Source organism: Populus euphratica, unplaced genomic scaffold (assembly GCF_000495115.2).
Source record: "Populus euphratica unplaced genomic scaffold, PopEup_1.0 scaffold1.1, whole genome shotgun sequence".
NCBI lineage: Eukaryota > Viridiplantae > Streptophyta > Magnoliopsida > Malpighiales > Salicaceae > Populus > Populus euphratica.
In genome coordinates, this window is record NW_011499845.1 from 1,288,991 (window position 1) to 1,297,934 (window position 8,944).

At 34.0% G+C, this 8,944-nt stretch overlaps 1 protein-coding gene across 1 annotated transcript; it reads left to right on the forward strand.

Annotated features, from left to right (window-relative positions):
• The first annotated feature begins 2,043 nt into the window (after positions 1-2,043).
• On the forward strand, positions 2,044-7,151 carry LOC105134904 (guanylyl cyclase 1). The gene is made up of 10 exons (XM_011039528.1): positions 2,044-2,154; positions 2,459-2,707; positions 2,799-2,923; positions 3,882-3,993; positions 4,171-4,245; positions 4,504-4,592; positions 4,851-4,912; positions 5,403-5,475; positions 6,222-6,297; positions 6,820-7,151. Exons 2-10 carry the CDS (start codon positions 2,549-2,551, stop codon positions 6,856-6,858), a joined length of 810 nt encoding a protein of 269 aa, XP_011037830.1. The 5' UTR covers positions 2,044-2,154; positions 2,459-2,548; the 3' UTR covers positions 6,859-7,151.
• The last annotated feature ends 1,793 nt before the right edge of the window (positions 7,152-8,944 follow it).

The window sequence follows — 8,944 nt, forward strand, 5'->3', positions numbered from 1 at the left end:
TCAAATTTCATTTATCTAAATATAGGGACAAGACACGGGGACTGGCTAATTTATCATAAAATCAGCAAGTCCCTCGAGAAATTTCCATGTGATGTTGGAGGGTCGTTGAGCTTTCAACATAATATAAAAGTTGTCACTGCTTGACTTCGAGTTTCAACTTCCGCCCACTTAGCTAGAGGCAAGGCCCACCAACGGCTAGTTAAAAGCATGTTAAGAATCCACCAAGCGAGGGCAGAAAGGGCTTGCTTTATAGCCGTCCGTGATGGCAAAAGCAAAAGGCGATGAGTTTGATGCAGGAACTTTAGCTAGTTTTCCATGGTGTTCATTCCTTTTCATTTTCTCATCCCGCCTTTTCAATTCAACCTTGACAAGGCGTGATTTTGTCACTTCAATAGGTTGAAAACGTTGAATCATCCTTCCTCTTTTTCAAAATCAAATAATTAAATATGATATTTCAGATTCATCTCCTTAATGTATTCCTACGTTTCCAGAAACGAATCTAGGGGGGTGACCACGCCTAGCCCACCCAAAGTTTGAATTTTTTCTAAAACCAGTTACAATTTTTAAAGGTTTAAAAATCCACACCCCCCTCAAAAAAAAAAACAGCAAGACTATACATTTTGACCCTCTCAGTTTACAAATTCTGACCTTTTATGTTAATATTAGCTCAATTGATAGTCTCAAAGGTGTCGTTAGTGAAAAGGATAACAAACTTTCAACTAGTTGAAGTAATTTTTCATTTAAACTTTTGTATCAAGTTATCTTTAATTTCTGGCTATAGCTAGGATACTTACTGCCCGATAGCAGATTTTTATGTTGGTATGTTCGGGAATACGGATAAAATTATGCTTTTTAAAATTTAATTTTTTTTATGTTTTTAAATTGTTTTGATGTTATAACCTTAAAAATAACTTTTAAAAATAAAAAAAAATTATTTTAAATTATTTTAAAATAAAAAATATTTTAAACTACAACCTCCCAAACCGTCTCACGTGAATAGAAAATCAATAAACTACAACCTTACTTATAGTCCCAAACCGTCTCACGTGAATAGAAAATCCAAAACATAGTGAGTGCTGGAGTGTTCGGTGGCCTTTGGATGAATGAAGTTGTTTTAATAAGACCGCTACGGTTGTACTCATCTTTCAAAAAGCTTCAAATTCAAAGTTCGACGCATGGTGTCCGCAGGTTTTAATTTTTCGCTCTCCGAAAGCAACCCTCTGGAGGCGGTGAAGCTTAAGATTCGAGCTCTTGCCCGTCTTCTGTGGCTGGGAAAACTCAGTCAGCATGTTCAACATTTTACAGCCCATGACCCCTCATAAAATAAGAAACAGTACAAACAAGTCATGGACGCGGGCTTGAACTCTTCTCCTCGCTGAAGCTATCAATGTCTTCTAAACTTATGAATAGCATGGACCACGGTGTAACCAATCCATTAAAGAGATGGGCAGGCCTGTCTTCCTCATAAGTCATGGCCCCTGTTTCATTTCTGACGAGTTTACAATTTTGCTTGTGCACAAGACCATACATTCAACTCAGTGGCTTTGAATCAATAAAGGTATAGTTTAATTCGTAGGTTTTAAATTTTTATTTAAAAAATTATTAATTTAAATCTTATAAATCTTAAAAAATTTATATAATTATTAATTTTAAAACCCATAAAATTAATTAAAATATACACATTTCAAAACCTTTTTTTTAGGAGGACCTTCACACTTGAATTATTTTTCTTGTAGCTTTTTCCAAAAAAATCTATAAATCCAGCAGAAATTCTTGATTGGTCGTCCTAACAAGAAAATCCCCATTTAAGTCATCAGAGTTCCATATATTTTTCAACTGAATCCTATTGACATGTCTTTTTTGCAGTGCATTATTGAGGAATTAAAAAAGAACCAGAACCACGCACGAGGCAACAGGGGTAGATCTGCAGGTAGTGAAAGGAGAAGGGGCTAAGGCCTGAGTTAAAAATGAACCCAGTCCACAGTGGGCCCAATAGGCCCACAACACCATCGTCAACGCAAACCAGCTATTCGATTTATTTATTTAATTAATTAATTAAGGCTCACAGGAAAAGAAAAAAACCGAAAAGCAAAGCAGCTGAATCCGCCTGCGACAAGCACGATAAACTCGAAAAGGATCATCTTTTCTGCAAAGGTGCATTTTTCTTTTCCTCCTTATCCATGATAACCGTTACATAATTTAATATAATTAATTACTTGCATAATTTAGTTGATAATATAATTTATTTCTTATTGAAAACTCGATTAGATAGTGTAATTTGGATCTATCATCTTTTATAATTTTAGATATCAACCTTTCTGTTTGAATCATCCATCCTTTCTTTATATTTACATCCTCCTGAGTTATAATTGTTTTAGTGTATAGCTATTTGAGTTTTTTTTTTTTTTCAAGAAATTGAATGACAGCCTCACTTTCTCTTATTTTAAATTTACATCAGGGTGAAGAAATTATAAGGCTAATTTAGTCGGGGGATGCTTGAGTGTTACTGTTTTCGCGGGGTTTTTGGTTTTTAATTTGGTCACAACTGATGTGGCCACTGTATCTTCTATTAAACAAAATTCTTAATATACAAGATTTAGTAGTAGAAGTAGGAAAACCAGATGGTTTGGTTCAGCCATCGTCATCGTCCAGCAGTAGAAAATGTGAAGATGCTGCTGCTGTCTTGCCCTGCTCACATTTTGTTCAGGTAAGAAAATCTAAGCTTTTTCTCAACCAGTCGTTTTGTGGTTTTATCTGCTTGGAATTGGATTTAATTTTTTTCTGTGCAAATATTATAGGTACCGCATATAAAGCAGCTTCACTCTTGGGATTGTGGCCTTGCTTGTGTTTTGATGGCTTTGAATACAATCGGTATCAATAATTGCAGCATCCAGGGCTTGGCGGACTTATGCTGCACTAGTAGGTTTGTTCTTCTTCACAGAAATCTGAGCTTTAGGTGTTGTTTTTTGTTAGCGGTTTTGTGAAACTCTATGTAGCCTAGATTGATCACTCGGGGTTTTCTGCTACTGGAAATCCTGGACGTGATTTCTATATTATAGCCGATAAGGGCTCTGATGTTATTTTTGCAACCGCTGATGATTGGTTTGAGTTATTTGGTAGCAGGCCTTTTCTAGATCCTTTCAGCTTCGTTTCTAACATTTGCTATTTAGAAAACTTTGGAGGAAGGTTTTTGTGCTAAGCAATCGAGACTTCTTTTGAGATTTACTTGATTGTTTGAAACTCGTTCTGCTATTCTATAAAATAGGTTTTGGAGATAGCATTGAAAAGGTTATGATTTTAGCATTTCTTGTATGTATCATAGTGTCCTGGTGTGATTGTAATAATATCTTAAGAACTATGGACGTGTTATACTTTTAGAATTTCTAAAGTAGATTGCAAGAATAAAAACTCAACACCTGGAACATAGTTTTTTAACCTCGTGGAGAGCAGTTGACGAAAGCAGGCCAGTTTCTTACTCGCTCTTTTGGTGGAAACTTGATTTCATTTCTTCCTATGAACATAGTTATAGCCTTATGCGTTTCACATGGAAATTTACTTGATCACCTTTGCAAGTTGCTGACTGCTTTTGGACATCGTTTTTCCAATATGGAAATTGCTGCTTCAGTTCTATTTCTCGACCTTCAGAAAAAGAATGAAAATGAAATGACTATTAATACTGCCAAATTGTAGAAAATTTGGATCACTATCGCTTAGAAAGTCTAAAGGTATAGATAATATTGTGTTCAGTGTAATTGGTTATATCATGCCATGGCATACAGATAAAGATATGGTTGCACAGATAACAATGAATCAAGCACGCAACTTCTTTGAATCGATGCCAACATATTGTCATGAATTTTGAAATCGATATCTTGTTGCAGTATTTGGACAGTGGATCTGGCATATTTACTGCAGAAGTATTCTGTTAGTTTTTCCTTCTACACGGTAACACCTGGAGCAAATCCAAACTATTCAGTTGAGACATTTTACAAGGTGATATTCCATGGTTTTGTATATTGCATTTAATTTTTTTATGGATTTTCCATGAGCATTGCTTGTGTATATAGGCCATTTTGATGATTTTTTGCATTATTCTTCTGGTTCTTTTGATTGGCTGGTGATATTTCTGTTGCTGTAATGCTCGTAAAGGTCTGCTTTAAATTCATGCAGGAACAATTGCCTGCAGATCTAGTGCGAGTGGATATGTTATTTCAAAAGGCACGAGGAGAAGGCATTAATATACAGGTATATCTATGAGCACATAATTCATAGTCATCTGTCGTAATGTGTTTTTTTTTTTTGTTTCACATGCCAGTTTTGTGCAGTTAATGTATGTGAGTAGTTTGCATTGACAGAAAGTTCAAAACTTTCTATTATGATTTGCAAAACAATTTACATTTCACTTAAAGCCTTAAATTCATACACCAGCCACTATATGTACCTTTCTAAAATCAATGTCAATTTTTATGTAGATGATGTTTATGAGCCTTTTCCTTTCTACAGTGCAGGTCGATCAATGAAAGGGAAATTTCTCTTTTCATATTGTCAGGGAAATATATTGCAATTGCATTGGTTAACCAGTACAAATTGAGGTGTGGATGAGGATCTCATTTAACATCATATTTGTTGTTATTCTTTCTGGAATTACTTTCTGCTTTTAACTGTCACACGCTAGAATGATAGTATATACCCATGCCCATTTTCTGTCTGTCTTACTTTATCCCTTATCTTCTTTTATGTTTCTTGTATGTTCTTCATTTATTCATATTCTAACAGATGACTTCATAAGAAGGAAAAAAAAACATGGAAAAACTTAACGTTGACTGTTTCTGGTAAAACATTTATCACAGTCACTCTTGGTTGGAGAATGCTATTCTACCAGGCTTAAATGGTGGCAACTCAGGGTATGCTGGTGAGGGGATGTTTTTTTCCACCTGTAGTATCTCTTTATTTTCTATCACGTAAAAATGGACTCCTGGTTTTCTTGTTACTTTTTTGTAGCGGAAAATAATTGTGATTCATTGTAATGGATTAACTTATGAAAAATAATCACAGCTCATGCCATAGGCATGGTAGGTCAGACCTTGTGGATGTTGATGCAATTTTCATCCCATGATAATTATTTATGATATGGTGTGTTTGTAATCAGATGTTAGAATACTCAATTTGTGTACATTATTGAATTCCTCACAAGCTTCTCCTGCAATTTGTTTGATTAGTGTAATATAGGATGATATATTTACTTCATCTGAATCTCAATGATGATTGAGTTTGTAGAGCAACACAATCAGATTATAACTGTCTAGGATTATTTTATTTTATTTTAACATTAATTTTTCCATGTCAGAAATTTCTTGAGATGTATTTTCTGAGGTTATTTTTGTGATTTATTTATGCATTAGGTCATTACATTGTGATATGTGGCTATGATGCTGGCACAGACGAGTTTGAGATTCGAGATCCTGCCGCTTCTAGGTATGACCTTCATTTTCCTCATGATTTCTAATTCTCTTCAGCCCCTGTTATTTTTAAGATCTCAGATATAGGAAATATTTTTTTGGATTAGCAAAATTTGTTGTCTTCTATTTCTACTTTGTGTAGATTCCTTTGCCCAGTGAGGCCCTGCTCTTTTGCATTCTGCATGACACGATTCTTCAAGAATCAATCAAAACTGCTATGTTGTGGTGGCAAGCACAAGAAACAACTAAGTTAGGAATTAGGAATTACTTGCCTCCAAGAATACTTCGTAGTTTGCCATGGAGGTGTCAGGAAAACATGTGGCTCAAATATGATGCCAAATCAGCATAGGAATAATATATATTTGATTGAAAATCCTTTAGAGGAATAATATACTATGGGAACTAGCATCCCATTAATGTATTGATGATGAGTTTGGGATTCCATCCATCTGAAATCCCATCATGTATACTTTCCCTTGTACTGCTTTGAGCCCTCCATGGAGCACTATTAAAAGACTGGGAAAATGCAACGTTAGTTGCTACATCATTCGTGCTTTTGTAATGGGTGTATAATATCACTTGATTTTAACTGCATTCAGCCGAATCATCAAATTTGGAACTATATTTAAGACCCTGCTACAAAGACATTTTTATTTGCTGTATTATGTAGTACTATCAAAATTTTTCACATTTATGTTTTTTTAAATTAAAAAATGTATGCTTCCCTGTGATTTTATGATTGAGAAACTTACTTCAATTCAGAAAACATGAGAGAATGTCGTCAAGATGCCTTGAAGAAGCACGGAAATCCTTTGGCACCGATGAAGATCTCCTTCTGGTAAACAAACATTATCAAATTTTTTGTCATATGCATGGATTTAAAGATGCTAGGTTTGTATGATATGAAGTTAATTATACCATCCCAGTATAAGAGAGGCTGGGAGGAAAATTCGGAAAGTCCCTTCAGCATGCTTGCTCTAGGTGACCAGTGTCAAACCTAATACCTAGAGGCTAGAACCTTGCAAACTCACACCTCTACTCTCGTGTAATACATATGATCATGAAAATTCAATTCATATAGTTCTCTCGTTTTGCACTTTTAATTCTAGCATTGTAATTCAATTACTGCTATGATTTTAAAAAATAAAAAGTGAGTCTATATTCTGTTAAAGTGGTGGCTACTGCTGTTTCGGAGCATGTAATCCTCCCTGGTTATGAGCCAGGGTTCTAATTTAACCTTGAGTTAATGTTAGGCATAGATGTTGGAGGAATCCGAAGCAGAAAAAAAGTAAATTTTTGTTGAAACAAATTCATCCACAGCACTGATAATTATCGCCTTTTCTTTATATATGTCCATCAGATATCTCTGGAGAACGCCACAAGTGAAAGAGCTCGTTAGAGCAATTTTTTTCTCCCTTCGACGAATTTCCTTGCTTCAGATGGGCTAGCCATGAATATTATTTATACGTGTGTATAATACGTGCATAAAGGAACTGATAGTTTGCCCTCGATTGCTTATATTTGTCCATAAATATGTTCCAAGCCATGTATATTATTCTTTTATGCTTGATTAAATAGATAATAAAGCAGATTTCTTTCTCCATGTAATTGAAATGTAATATCATATTGGAGCAGACTGTAAACAGGTTTGTGCACTCGAAACTTTTTGTCATCTTAACGATATTTCCTTTTGGTGATTTAGTTAATTCCTATCTGCTACCTCATTTCCATTTCATACATAGAGCAACTGTTTATTACTTGTAATTGGTCTAAAGCATATTGAATGTTACTATTCTCCAAAATTCAAGGTCCCCCATCTGGACGCAGCTAGGTTTCGCAGTTTGCATGTTCTCTTTTTTCTTTTCTTGACCTTGTTTGCAGGTTCCTCAAATAGTTAGGTGTGAATTTGATATTGTGGTATACAGTATTTTTGAAAACTGTGTTTTTTAATATATTCAAATGATTTTTTAAGATTTTTTTTATTTTTAATATTAGAAATACAACAAAAAATATCAGTTTAATATTTTTAAAAACTAAATGCACTTTTAAAACTTTATTAGACACAATTTCAACTGCAATGTCATATTATCTTTCAGGCATTCCCCGTGTGTTGGTCACTGTTTCAGGACTCCATGCTTGAATTTATGTGCTAAATATTAAAATGTCGATATTTTAAGCATGCGAGCTGTCCTTTTGGGGATTTTGTGTCCATTTGAGAATAGGGGATTTTGTGTCCATTTGAGAATATAGTAATAGTTATTTTTTAAAGTGTTTTTTATTTTAAAATATATTAAAATTATTTTTTATTTTTTAAAAATTATTTTTAAAATCAGTCTATCAAAACAATTTAAAATTTAAAAAATTTAAAACAAAATAATTTTTTTTAAAATATGAATTAGTCCATATTTCCAAATATTCATCATTAAAAAAGTGCGCGATGGCTCTAAATGCAATTTTGTGATTGTCTCCTTTTAGAGCCGGTGACGGGCTTGGACATCGGCCTTTGTAAGTGGAGAGTTAAATTTATGGTTGGCTCGTATACATAAACAAAGGTGAACTCGGATGGATAGCCATGAAGTCACTGTTTGTAAATGTTGAGATTTTATTTTTTGAAGTGTTTTTATATAAAAATATATTTAAATAATATTTATAATTGAATCATAAAAATACGATTTAATCTTAATAACAAACATCACCAAAATTATTGATTTATTTCGAGGGTTGTAATAAAAAATAAAAAACCAAGGCCAAGCTCATCATGAAGGGTGTTTTCTGTAGTGAAAATAAGCGACTGTCATGATGGCACGTGCATGGAACGATATCACCATATGTGTCACTTGGTGAGTAAATTAAGGAAATGTTTCTGTTTGAGTTCTAAAAATATTTTAAATTTATATTTTTTAGTATTTTTATATTATTTTGTTATGCAGGTTAAAACCATTTTTTTAAAAAAAAATATTTTAATATATTTTTAAATAAAAAATATTTCAAAAAATAATTACATCCCCGAATCATCATCTACAAACCAATAAGCATAGTGTTTAGCACGACTGGTCGAGAAATCTGGGACACGGAGAGTCCTTGTGTTTAAGTCATGTTACTAGATAATTTGTGGATTTCTGATTCTTAAGAACCAACAAACATGAGATTTTATAGTCAACCCAAAGCATCTCGTCGTCCATCCATGAAATAATATGACCTACCATGACCAGAATAGTGATGGCGGTCGAAAGGACCTCACCACAAACATAGCCCCACTTCTTGTACATTAGCAAATTACGAACCAGGAAGCGCTAGTAATTTCATAGACCAGCGGTGGCACGGTGGAGAGATAAATAGGTGTGTTGATGTTTTTGACGAAGAGTCTAGTCAGTGGGTCACCAGTCCAGCCATTTAATCCCTACTTTCTTAATCGGCAATGATGAGATTCTTAGACGAGGATTATCAGGCGAGAACAATAGGAATTATTGTGGCTGCTGTCGCTG

What these genes read in the sequence shown, in the direction of transcription:
- LOC105134904 (XM_011039528.1), top strand. Translation starts at nt 2,549, where the DNA reads ATGTGGCCACTGTATCTTCTATTAAACAAAATTCTTAATATACAAGAT. An exon ending in CCTGCTCACATTTTGTTCAG is followed by an intron (nt 2,708 to 2,798) that starts GTAAGAAAATCT and finishes CAAATATTATAG; the next exon opens with GTACCGCATATAAAGCAGCT. An exon ending in CCGATGAAGATCTCCTTCTG is followed by an intron (nt 6,298 to 6,819) that starts GTAAACAAACAT and finishes TATGTCCATCAG; the next exon opens with ATATCTCTGGAGAACGCCAC.